The sequence below is a fragment of the Archocentrus centrarchus genome, chromosome 15 (genome assembly GCF_007364275.1).
Source record: "Archocentrus centrarchus isolate MPI-CPG fArcCen1 chromosome 15, fArcCen1, whole genome shotgun sequence".
NCBI classification, from domain to species: Eukaryota; Metazoa; Chordata; class Actinopteri; order Cichliformes; family Cichlidae; genus Archocentrus; species Archocentrus centrarchus.
Window position 1 is genome coordinate 28,494,027 of NC_044360.1, and position 13,214 is coordinate 28,507,240.

The 13,214-nt window shown below is 42.6% G+C and overlaps 1 protein-coding gene across 1 annotated transcript in view; it reads left to right on the plus strand.

Moving 5' to 3' along the window:
• The first annotated feature begins 4,061 nt into the window (after nucleotides 1-4,061).
• Nucleotides 4,062-13,214, plus strand: part of rims1a (regulating synaptic membrane exocytosis 1a) — a 244,433-nt gene continuing 235,280 nt past the window's right edge. Inside the window, exons 1-2 of the mRNA XM_030748119.1 lie at nucleotides 4,062-4,222; nucleotides 7,628-7,702. Coding sequence (XP_030603979.1) covers nucleotides 4,062-4,222; nucleotides 7,628-7,702 — 236 coding nt within the window. The remainder of the gene's footprint in view (nucleotides 4,223-7,627; nucleotides 7,703-13,214) is intronic.

Below are 13,214 nucleotides of genomic sequence, written 5' to 3' on the forward strand. Positions count from 1 at the left end.
AGCTTCGTCCAAATGTACGAGTTAGTTTGCATTACACACGCTGTGCTGTAGGCGTGGCAGATATAAATATTCCAGGTTTATAATCTTTCTAATACATGCAGACCGCCGCTATGCTCTGTACTGTTATTTGACATCTTCACAGAGGTAAATAAAGCTGACACAGGAAACCTGGTTGTGTGTACAGCATTTTATTTCAAATTTCCACAACAAAGCACACAAACAACGTTTAGCCTGTTTAGTTTTGATTTGATTTAATTTTACACAGATTCAGAAAAGTCCGAATTCAAAACCATTAACAAAACATATATTGTGTACTTAGAATAAACAGTCCATTTGACTTGTACAATTTTAACTTTTATTCATCCTTTCAGTAAAATGACAACTTTGTATTCACGTTACGTCAGAATCAGGATGACAGTATTTACAATTTCATATTGAATAAAAACATTGTGCTACCTTTATTAAATGAATGAAAAAGGAAAACCAGCCACAATTTCCTCTCCTTACTATCAGAAGGAGAGGAAATTACTTTACTTTACTTTATCTTCTTAAAGATAAAGTAATTTTTAAGCACCTTAAAACGTTCATTGAACTTACGGAAGTTTGCAGTCAGAGCAAGAAAATGATTAGTACCAACTTCAAGGTGGCTGGATGGATGTGAAATGGAACCTTATTTTCCAGGGCTGCTAAGCAAGTCAAGTAAGTACAGTGCCTACCTTTGCATGCCCACAGTAATGTTAAAAAATATCAGAAGAATTCAAGCTAAAGTATGTATTTCAGTATCTGTTGTCTCAGCATGCTTCTGGCTGCAGCTCCTCTCACTGCATTTTTGTTTCTAGAGATGTGAGCGTCCCTGCCGACCAGTGATCTGACCGTGGTGCTGAAAATACTAATCATCTTTAAGCTGAGCGGATCTATGATCCTTGTGTGATTTTTACAGATCTTGCTAATGGATCATTCCATGATATGACAGGTGTCTCCCACCTTAGCCACTCAGAATCAGCTGATTTATTGTATAACTGTAGTATATCCAGTGAAGCCAAAAGTTACCCTTCATGCTGTGACTTTTTTCCAAGTTACAGGCTCTTGGAATACATAGATGTGGATTAAATTGCACACATTTTAATTTGCATTATTTTTCTAGCATTTTTGAACCTTCATAACTTTAAAAAGTCCAATTGTGAAATTTCCTCACTACTAAATATTCCACAGTCAGCTGTTAGTGTTATTATAACAAAGTGGAAGCAATTGGCAATTACAGCAACAAAGTGTTAGGCCCCGTAAAATCACAGAGTGGGGTCAGTGGATGTTGAGGTGGGCCATGCCTTCTCGTCCAGCATCAGTGTCCGACCTCGCAAATGGGCTTCTGTAAGAATGGTAAAAAATTCCCATTAAAAACTCCTAAACCTTGTGGAAAGCCTTCCCAGAAGAGTTGAAACTGTTATAGCTACTGACATCATATTAAACACTATGGATTAAGAATGGGATGTGACTCAAGTTCATATGTGTGAAGTTAATATATTTTTAGAAACAACACTGGTGTTCACATGTTCTATATGACACTTGGGACACATCACATTGATCAAACAACTTTAGGATCTGAATAGGTTTTATTGAAACAACATGCTAACCATAAAGTTGCAGTGTGGTGTAAAACACAAATATTGCACTGTTTTTGCCAATTTGCTGTATATTACTACGTACAATAAAACCTTAAGCATTTAAAAAAAATGAGTTGAACTGACAGAGGTTACTGTACTGCAATCAACTCAAGAGTTTTATGTGAGGCAGTTGCCATTAGATAAACGTTACTGTAGGTCTCCAACAATAATTTTGAAAAACATTGTTTGATAATCACTTTAGGCTCATGCAGAGATGTTTTGTGTGTTTGGTGTGTCAGCGTGCTACCGGCTCTAGACTAGCAGCAGCCCCTCAGTGAGCTGACCGTGGTGCTGAAATACAAACTGTGTGAGTTTACACTAATGTCTGAACTTAGGTGGTTTACAAAACAGCATGTAGAGATCTCAAGAGGTCCAGGAAACTATAACAAGTCAAATTCTTTGCTACATTTAGCATGAAATGTTTTTTACTTCTCAACCAAAATATGCTTAACAATAGTGTAAATAGGTTAGAATTAATTTTTTGCCAAATCTGCATCTGTGGCTAAAAATAGACCAGATGTGTGTCTATATTTAGATCACTGTAACACATGATCTTGTCTTACACAGTTTGTGTGATATACACTCCCCATCTGTGGTTTATCTCTCGTATCTGAATAGTACCGTTTGGGCAGCCCTCTGCAGACCACACATTCTGTAATTTGAGTGACATACTGTAAATGTCACCTTATACATGTATACATGTATGCCTATGTGGTAAACCTCGTGATCTCTTCTGGCTGTATTTCAGGATTGGGAAGTACTGTGTGAAGAGGGAGAAAGGGTTGCTGGAAGGGTAGACAAGGAGGAAAGACAGAAGGAAGGAATGGAGAGCGAGGGAGTGAGTGAGAAAGAGAGAAAGGAAGGGGGGAGGAAAAAAGAGAGATGCGCGTCATTCTAACACGCAACGATTGGTGGGAGAGGAGGAGGAGGAGGAGGAGGAGAGTCCCTGCACTCTTACTGCAAAGGGTTTTCTGCAGTATTAGAAAATGGTTCTTTAGCCCTGCATTCATTCATTTTGATCCAGTCCATGTGTTTTGTATTCCTGCTTTTTGTTAGGCATTTTTATTCATTATTATTTCTTCTATCATTGTATCCTTTCAAACTGCATGTTTTCTTTTCTGTTCTGTATAAGGAACAGCATCCCTTAATTTGGAGCCGTGTAATGTGTAAATGGCTCTCATTTGTCACTTGGAATGGCAACTCAAGCAGGATTAACATGCTACTAAAAACTGTTAATATATTATCTGTTGTAACAGAAAGAAGATTTAAATTAAGTTATAGATGGGACGTTGTGTGGAACATAGACTGTAGTTCAAAAACAGACATGGCTTCCAGGATGAAAAATGAATCCAGCAGGGGGCGTCTCATTTGGTTGAAAAAGAAGGCCGATTGCTCTGTTGTACCTACATTTTAATTATCATTATGAGCCAGTAAGTAATTGTAAGTAGTGAAAATTACACACAAATTTCTGAAGCAAATGTTGGGAAATTGCACCATTTGTTGCAGGCTCTGCTTTTTAAAAACCTCTTTTTTTTTTTTTTTCAAATGTATGCACATAAAACTATGAATAAATGAATAAAGAATTCTTGTACTGTGGTCACACAGTACAAACCCCACAGTTGGACCCTTAAGGAACCATTTATTTCCTGTGTGTGCTATAGACAGCCGTGAGCGCGCATCTTAACTGTGAGTGGAGCCCCCATTCTCAAATGAGGGCTGCGCACTCCCGCCGCAAGAGGAGTGAACGCGCTTGAGGGGCTGCGGTCCCATTGACTGTTCCGTCTCCCTGACAGCAGCATCAGCATCAGCGGCAGCGCTGGAAAACAAGAAGTCGCCGCCTCGCCCCGCAGCCAAACAGCCGGCCCGGCGCACCGAGCGAAGACCTGAGCCGCCTTTGGGGACCCCCACCCCCCACCCCCCCTCCTCTCTGCCTGGCCTGAAGGAAGGAAAAGAGATCCTCCTCCCGCGTGTCATCATCCCGACCGACCGCCGGAGATATGGGCTCCCCGTAAAACGGAGGCGGTGGAGGGGAGAGGCGGGCGGGCGGGCGGTGGGAGGGGGGAGAAGACAGCGGAGCAGCAAGAGGGAGAAGGAGAGGCTAAAACCGGGAACCGAAGCGCCACATTCACCGCTACTACTACTACTACCGCAGCTAGCACCGACCCTGCTGCTGCTGCCGCCGCCGCCGCCCTGGGTGCCCCACGCCACCGTCATGGGAACTCCGCATCAGTCTCTCCAACCGCCGCTTTGTCCGTGGGCCATGTCGTGATCCGTGGGCTCCGCCAGCGGGTTTTCTATCCGTGATCCCGACCGAGGCTTGGAGGGAGGAGGAGGAGGAAGAGGAAGAGGAGGAGGGAGAAAAGGAAGGGGGGGAAGGTGGTGGTGGTGGCGGCGGGGAAGATGTTCGCCTCGGTGGGCCCTCGGGGCGGCCCGCGCCCACCCGTCGCCCCGGCCATCCCGGAGCCGGACCTCAGTCATCTGACCGAGGAGGAGAGGAAGATCATCATGGCTGTGCTGGCTCGGCAGCGGGAGGAAGAGGCTAAGGAGGAGGCCATGTTAAAGTAAGAGAGGGAAACAGAAAGATAATGTGTGTGTGCAAGTGTAAAAAAGAGAGCGAGAGAGAGAGAGAGAGAGAGAGAGAGAGAGAGAGAGAGAGAGAGAGGGGCTAGGCCTGGGCAGGTTCCATTCTGAAGTCCAGGCAAGTCTGTTCTATATGGACAAAATGTGACAGCATCAGGACCTGTGCTGCTCTCCACTGTATGTGACCATGCATGCATGCGTGTGTGTGTACATCCTGCAGATCCCTCCACACACACACTCACAGGCCCATGTAGCCTGCAGCTCTGTGCCAGAGGAACCTTACAGGCTATAGTCCACGTCCAGTTCACAGCTTTTCATCGCTCCTGAGGGAGGCCCAGCGGTGCGATGGCTCAGGTGTAACTTGTTAAGGGAGGGAAGAAGAAGGGGAAGGGGTGTGCCACCAGTCCCCAGCAGCAGCAGCATCCTCTCAGATGAATCATACACATTCTTCTTCTGCACTTCTTTCCTAAAGACCACTATCATCCAGCACCACTGCTTGAGTCAGGTGGAGAGCATTTGTGCTTTGCCTGAAATATTTCACTGATAGTTGCTCAGGAAATTGCAGAGGGCTCAGTGAAGCCTGGCACTGAGAATAGTAAAACCCTCCCTGTTGGCTTTTATCTGTGCAGCATCCATCTCAACAGCTGCTGTTCTCAGCTCTGGGGTGCGGTTGAGCCTTTCCCAGCCTTATGCACTGTATGTAGGCCAGTGCTCTTGCAGCAGACATCACACAGGCTGTTACAGAAACAGTGGGCCTCTAGCAGGGAAGGAAAAGGTGCCTGTGTCATGTTATTTTGAATCAAGAGTGACTTACATTTGCTGTGTGTATCCACTTCTTCCCCACATTACATGGGGAAAAGTCTCCAGTTTGTTGCAGCAATCGGAGGAGGAATGAACCTATACGTTCACCCCCCACCCCCACCCCCCACCCCACACTTTTCCCCCAGGATCAGAAAATGCATCAAGTTAAAGCGATGGCTTTCTCACGTTTTCTGCATGGTCTATATGGGAGCTGCACACATAGATGTGCAGATATAAAGGCAGAACGACCCACCTAAGCGAGGCGCTCCTCAAGCTTTACATCCCTGTTCTATTTTAAGCCCTCTGTGCGGAATGATGGCCCAGCACTGGAACGGAAGATCGATTCATTGCTTCTAAAGAAGGAAATGTCCAATATATAGCTCTGGCCCTAAGTGGCTATGCATCATTTCCAGTGATGTATTAAATAGCCATGGATTCACTCTTGTCATAGTGAAACAGCTGCGGATAACGCTGGCTGTCAGCACATACATGTCCAAGCCTATATAGGCTTCAGCACTGTTTCCTCTCACCACTGTTTGGACTGAGTTAGCAAAGCAGTGTGTGTATGTGTGCATGTCCTTACGATTGGGTCTGCACTGAAAAGCTGCACTGGTTGGTTGGCTAATACATGCGTGCTAAGTGTACTAGGAGTAGGGAAGTGTGGGTTGTAATGCAGAGAGGCAGAGAATACACTCCACTTATGAGCTGTTTAAGATATGCTCACATCAGTTTACATTCTATTGAAGCCACAGCGATAATGGGGATGTCTCTGTTCTGCTTTCAATGATCTGAGGTACAAAAATGGAAATCTAAAACAAAACAAGGCAGCGTAGTTGATCAATAATCGATGAGTGGTGTTCCTGGCCATACTCTGGTTTAAATTCAATTTTAAGGCATGAAATAAGAGTACAATAAAAGCACAAATGTGTGCATTTTATCTACCGAGAAGCAGGAACTTTGTTGATATTATTCATTAAATAGTATTAACAGTCATCAGGCCACCAGTGACCCATCTAGAGTTAAGGTTCACTGTTCCTTCCTTCCATTTTCTTAACCAGTTGTTCAGTTCAGGGCTGCCAATCCTAGCTGTCACAGGGCAAGAGGTGGGGTACGCTCTCGACAAATCTCCAGTCTATCGCAGGGCTTTGGCTGTTCCAAACAGGCAAAAATTCTATAAAAAGAGTACACATCAACGTAACCCTAACCCTGTGTGTCTCTGTGGACCTGGTGGGTGTACTGTACTGTATGAAGAACTGCATGCTCCTATGTGTCAGTTGTCTCACCCTGAAGACAAAATGCACAGCAAACACCACAAAAGCTCAAGTCAATAAAAAAGTCTTTTGTATCATATGTGTGCAACATATGCTTGCGTCTACATTTTGTGCTCCAGTATGCAAGAAGAGCTGTAATACAGTGTGAACATACACAGTTCTATACACTCTGAGAGTTGGACCTGGTGACTGTGAGAACTGTGAGACTAAAATGCACGTATGAGAGTTTATTTGAAAAGTAATACCTTCTACTTTCTGAAGATGTGCTTGTTTAGCATGCAGCTAAGCTAAAACTTAGTTCCAGCAGTAGCCCTCAGTGGGTCTCCAGCAACCAGCTAGATGTTAAAAGCTTTTCCAATCAGTCTGTACCACAACTGCATTACCATCCAATATTCAGACCTGACGCCTACTATGATGGATTAAACCACCCCAAGCATGTTTCACAGTGAGTTTATACCATGCACCAAGTAAAACAGTAGTTTTAGTAATGCATTATTATTTACCAATGTAACCCAAGGATGTTACCTCGACTGTCACTGTGTTATCGCTTAAACAGCCAGTAGAAAAGATAATTCTGTTCCCAATGTGCCAAAAGTGTCTCGTAATGAGCGAGTGGGGTACCCACAGTATTGACAATAAAAAGACACGTCTTCTGTTTTAGGCAGCGTGGGTGTTGGCGGGGAATACTCTCTTGAGTTCTCTCTCTGTGATTAGACTGATCAGAGCCTGCTGTTCATGTTTATGGATGAGATGGTTTTGAATCACACTGTGAATGTGTCAGTGGACATACTGAAAACATGTCATTGTTGTCATCGATGCCTAGAGGTATCTAGAACACTCCCGAGATACACATTTATGATTCTAACCTGATTTCTGATTTCCTTTAGAATTCAGCAAATAAAATTGAATAAAGACTGAGAACACAATTTGAACTACCTTCAGTAAACAATGTCAGACCACAAAGTTTTATGAGGACAACAAGACAGTTATTGAGTTTAGGAAGCGAGCATTTACACATATGAATGCCTGTAGCGTACCAAAATTAAACAACAGCTAACTGAATTCTGGACTTGTGTTTCAACTTATACAAAGTCTAGGAGAGAAATATTAAGACGAGACTGCCATGCTTTGTCAAACAGTAGGATTCAAGTCAGAGGTGTGGTAAAAGTTATAAAGGGATAGATGTAAACCTGACCCTGACCCTGACCCCAAGGCATTCACTGGCAACCTGTTGGATATTAGGAGGTCAAAGTACAGAAATCAAACAAAAGTAAAGCTGGACTAACTGCATTTTTCTAACTGTGTGTTTTTCAGAGAAGAAAAGCCCATTCAAGCCAGAACCGTGAACCTGGTTGGACAGAAGAAACCCCCGCAGCAAAACGACGTCAGGTGAGTGCCGACAGCCGGTATTCAACCGCCAGCTCAATACCACCCAGTCGATGCCGAACTGGCCTTAAGTTGCTATAAATGTGAGCTAATATTTGCTTTTGCGTCACTTCAGCATCACTTTGCCTTTCTGGCCTCAAACAATCTTCAATCAAGATTGTGTTCCTTCTCCTCGCATTCATGTTTGTACGGAAATTCAGTTTTACACCTCAGATGAGTCAACGGTATAAAAGATAAACACACACGACGACAACTATCTTTTGCAAGTGTGACTCAAGCCATTATTATGCAATTTGGATAACACCTTAAGCGGAACAGAAATACACGGGCACCTCATTTAGACTTTGAGATTTATATTTAGGGCATATTCCTCGGCTGAGGTCAGTGAAACTTTACTTTAGCGTTCTGCGTCTCCAAGACACACACAAAAAGCCCAAAAGCTGTCTGTCATCTGTCAGAGCGCAACTACAGAGCTTCCTCTGTAAAGATGGACACGCTCGGTCTGATGAGTCCAGTCCAGAGCCTGAGTCATTAGAGACTAGCTGATGTTATCCTCCTCCTCCTCCGTAAAGTGGCTGACTAAAGGCCCGATTCAGATGCTCTGTGTGTCTCACAATTTGCTCGACTCTCCTGCCAAGCTGCTCGTCTGGAGGAATGACTTCCATCATGTGGTTGTGTGACTTTTGCGTCATCTTCTCACATGTACGAACAACAGATTTATGTAACATGAGGCATAATTTTCCTTTAAAAAAAAAAAAATCATCAAATTAGATCCTTAAATCCAAGTTTCAAAATTGGATTTATGTTAAAATGTTTACATTTCTTGCCTTTTAAAATCAGATACGGTCTAGCAGTTCTTTGGTTTCAGTGTGGCTTCACTGTGGGGGATTTGTGAATTAACACCATTTTTGCCATTTCAAACTTCGTGATCCCAGAAAAAACAAAACAACAACAACAAAAAAAACCGCAGCTTCCATTAGAAAATCTTTAAGCTTTGCAGGGAGAACATAGTAATTTGATTTCATCCACATGTCAGATGCTTAGCAATCCTCTCTTCTCTTTAGCTGTGTGCAATCTCTGCTGTCTAGAAACCTCTAAAGTGTTCGGTCTTTTCTCCTTTATTACAGAAGTGTGAGCTAGCTGCGATCCCTGCACTCTTCTGTCAAGCTGGGACGTTTAGTCCACAAACTGCTGGGGCTTATGGGAAATGGTACCTCTTAAAGGCTGCTGAAAAACTGAATTAACAGCAGTGTGTCAGCTGAAAGGCTTTAGCTTTAGTTTCAGCATGGCTGCAAATGTCAGTGGAGTTTCTAAACTAGGTTTTTTTCTAGTCGCGTTTACTCACTAGAAGTGTTGGTGGAAGCTGGCGCTGGCTACTCACAGTTTTAGCATTTGGGTTCACTTAGAGGAAAAAGTTACTGCAAATCAAAACAAAGCTGTTCTGAGTGATCATCTTTATCCTGTTCCTATAAACTGCTACCATCCTTATGGAGTGGGCTCTTCTAGTGCCCCCATCTATAGGTCACTGAATGGTTTGTTGAGTATCAAAATGATGTGAGCTATATGACCTTCCCAGTTCTGAGAGCTCAACCCAATAGTCCAAAATGACTGGAGATATGTTAGATCATGCCTTCTACCACCATCGGCACGATATCTAATGAACGAGGAATGGTGTTTCCTTCTTCACGTAGCCTTCCTGAGGCTTGGAGAGTAAATGTCAGTGCACTGAAGCTGTTCTGGTGACACATGTTGGCCCAACAGGTTAGAATTTCTTTTATCACATATGTTGGAAACTAAACAGTTGTAAACAATGGAGCCATTGCCCTGGACAAGCCATGCAATGACAGCAGGCTTATGAAAATATCATATTGCTGCATATCAGACATATCATGTGGTTTAGATAATGATAAATAAGGGTCGATACTGGTAGATAATACTTGCCATATATTGGTCAGGCTCTGCTTAGACTGAGCTTTCATCTATAGGGTGCAGGGGCCTTTTACTCAGTATGCCATTAAATGCTTTAATGCCTACCAATAAAGTTACTTCTTCCTGCCATCTTTTTTCAACTTTGCATCAGGTTTCAAGAACAGTCCTGCAAATTATGAAGGATTTTGCTGATTACCCAAGGAAGTGGAAGTAAAAACTGAATGGTAAGCTGTAGAATAATTGTGCATTTTTAGTTCAAACATGACGAGTAAAAAGTTAAAGAAACTGGGCACAGTCTCTATGAAGGAAAGTCTGTTTTCTGAGGTTATGGGGTTGTTAGAGAATACGATAATAAGTCAGTCAGAGTGCCAGAACTTTGAACCTTGACCATAACACTAGCATTATGATGTTATCTAGGACATTCCTATGTCTCTGTATTGACTAAGATTGGGGGTATTGCAAAAAGTAAACATTCCTGTGCAGATTTACTGTTTGAAATATACTTTGGACTTCAGTGTTGCCAGCCAAAGCAATTTACTTCGACAGACTTGTAAATTGAATGCTCTAGTTCATCTGCAAGCTTTCCAGCGAACATCCTTCTGAGAGTGTAGGTGGTCAGAGGTTAGCTTTCTCTGAAATAACCCTCCCCATCTCATCTCCAATTAGTGGGGATTGGACGCTTGATGGGTTGGTCAGAAACAATTCTTTATAATGGAACCGCTCAGTGATCATCTTTCCACTCCTCTCTCTCTCTCTGTGTGTGTGTGTGTGTGTAAAGTCTGCTTATTTGATCAGTAGTTGTTAATACAGACCTGAATTGCCAATGCTGTATGAAACACTCTTTGATGTCATATGAGGACCTCCGTCTTTGCCGGCTTATTTGCGCACTGAAAGCCGGGTTTCCATGCATTCTTGTTCGCAGTGTATTCTGCAGCCAGAAAATTTTTTATTTTTTTCCTACCACACAATGATCAAAGGATAAAGCTTGTTTATGTGCTGTTTGCACCGTATGTGTGTTGGAGCGTGTGCGAGTGTGTCGCTGGATCAGAAAGTGAGGTGGGATTACAGAGTAAGTCAGCTGGAGCACATCTGCATCTCTGAGGAATCCCACAATATGACCGTCATTTCTAACATTATACAATCTGTGCTTTTCCAGTTAGTGTTTCCCCCCCACATTATTCCTGTGAACACCAGACATTACAGTCACTGTGCCTCCTGCCTTTGATGGGGCGCTGAGCTGGGACAGAGATAATATCGTGTCTGTAAAGTGCTTTTTTCATTGCAACCACAGGGACGACGGCTGAGCGCCTACAAATGTATGTGTGATTTCTGATATTTGGTTAAATTAAAATAAAAATGTATTTTTTGCCAGGTGATACCTTCCCGCTTCATAACAACTGTTTGCTGATTGGATTATTTTATAACCTGTTCACTTGGCTTAAACTCGGGGATCTGGCTGCTTTCATTCACAGGTGTGCTGAGGGAATGGGACCTCTTGACAATGTCTGTGCTGTTGGTGCCTTTTGGACAATTTTTAATGAGAAAAACAAGCTTACTTTTTGTGAAATCTTTACTTTGTCAGTACTTCTTGATGCATCTGTTCTGAGCCTAAACTGATTCCTTACAGGCTGAAGTTCTTTAGTCCAAACACTTGGTTGCACTTGAGTTGAATTCACAGCAGTACTGTAGCTTAGACTTTACTCGGAAATCATCTTTTCTTTAACAAATGAATAGTTTTGTTTTGTCCTCTTTGTTAACACAGTGGCAGTGATACTGAGTAGCTAAATAGCTACAGCAAGAGACATTCAAAGAGTGTGTCTAGCACATTCACACTAAAGAACAAAGATAATGTGGTGCCTAGTTTGGTGCTTGTGAAGTTGTTTTAGCTCATCCTAGTGGCTAACATTGTTAGTAAGTTGGTCATCTACTGACCAGGTTGGCCAGAAAGATGGAGCCTGATAAACCAGATCTACTGCTTATTAACAGCATATAGAGTATCTTACACATTGCTGCAGCCATGGAGTCATGTTGGTTATTACGTAGGTGAATGTGTGTCTAATGAAGTTACCAGAATTTGATAGTTAATGTTATGGTTTGGCGCTCGAGGCTTTTGAGCAACTCGATATGAGCTTATCGACTCATCATTACGTATTCCTCGAGGCATGGTGTTTACTCACAGAATGATTGTAACACCTGTAGGAAGGAAAGTGGGCAAGGAAACCTGGCTCGTGATGGTCATTTCCTGCCAAACGTTTGTCAGGTTGATTGGCTCAGTAGTGACAGGAATGGACGTGCGGTGAGCTGTTGGTTGAGCTGCTGGCAATTTGGAAGCTCTGTGAGAGAAAACATCTTGTTTGAAACGTCAATGCCATGTGCTTTTTCAGTTAATCTCATGGGTTCTTTTTTCTTTCTTTTTTTTCCTTTAAAAGAAAAAAAAAAAGCAATAAGACCTGGGGTTGTAGAGGTTTCTCAGTCTGTATGGGAACATCCTTCAGCTGTAGTTAATCACCATAGGCAGGGCTTTCATATATTTATAGTACTGTCTGCTATTAAAGAACTTGTGTTATTTTAAATTAGTACTTTTCCTTTTATTAATATTTTATTACACTTCATGCAGTACCCCATGTTTATGTCAGTACATTTTTTTAATCTTAATAATTACCCAGGCTGTCAAACTGAATGACTAACCTCTGATTTTTGTTGTTGTAAAATTACTGAAATAATTACATGTCATTTGGAAGTACAGCCTTCATAATACAAAAGACCTATTGTTGAGTGACTGACAAATACCATGCAGCAAATGTCTCTCATTAGGATTAATTAACACCTTTTTGGACGGTTACTACAGACTGGTCACGCCCAGTTTTACATCTCCATCGCTCCCCCAGTGCTTCTGTAGAGGCAGCATGGATGTACTGCAGTGTAAGGATGTTTACACCTCACATCAACAAATGTGATTGGCCAGGTGTCCCCTGATAGCAGGGTACCATGGCGATGGCCCAGCAGCCCTGTAGTAACCTTGGTGAGCCCTGGGATTGGCGAGGAGTCACTTCCTCACTTCCTTCAGGGATTGGCTGTTATTCTGGTCTTCCCACAGGTCTCTGCTCCAGCAGGGATCTGGAAGGGACCTGACACACGCTCACATTTCTGTATGTTAAGGAGGGCTCCGTGTGTACCGGATAGGACTCACAGTGAGCATCAGATGGTTTTGACTGGAAGTTGTCATACAGACGTCAGTAGCAAAGAATGGGAATTGTATGATGTGATAGACTTTAAAGCGTGTAACTTAGTGATATTCTGTAGTTTTTGGGAGGAAGTGCTTGTTATGAACTCAACTATGAACCCTTTTCTTGATAATAGTCACACACAGACCACAAACATATCCTCTTTGGAGGATAACTTCATGGTTTTCAAGGGGACTAAGCTTCAGTTGAACAGATTCCACCTGCTCCTCAATGAAAAGATTGACAAACTGTCCTTTACAACTTAAAAAACAAAACAAAAAAGCATTTTGAAGGTTTTGATAGAAACAGTCAACTTATTTGGCTTTAAATCTTTGAACAGTAGCCACCTTTAATACTTAAAA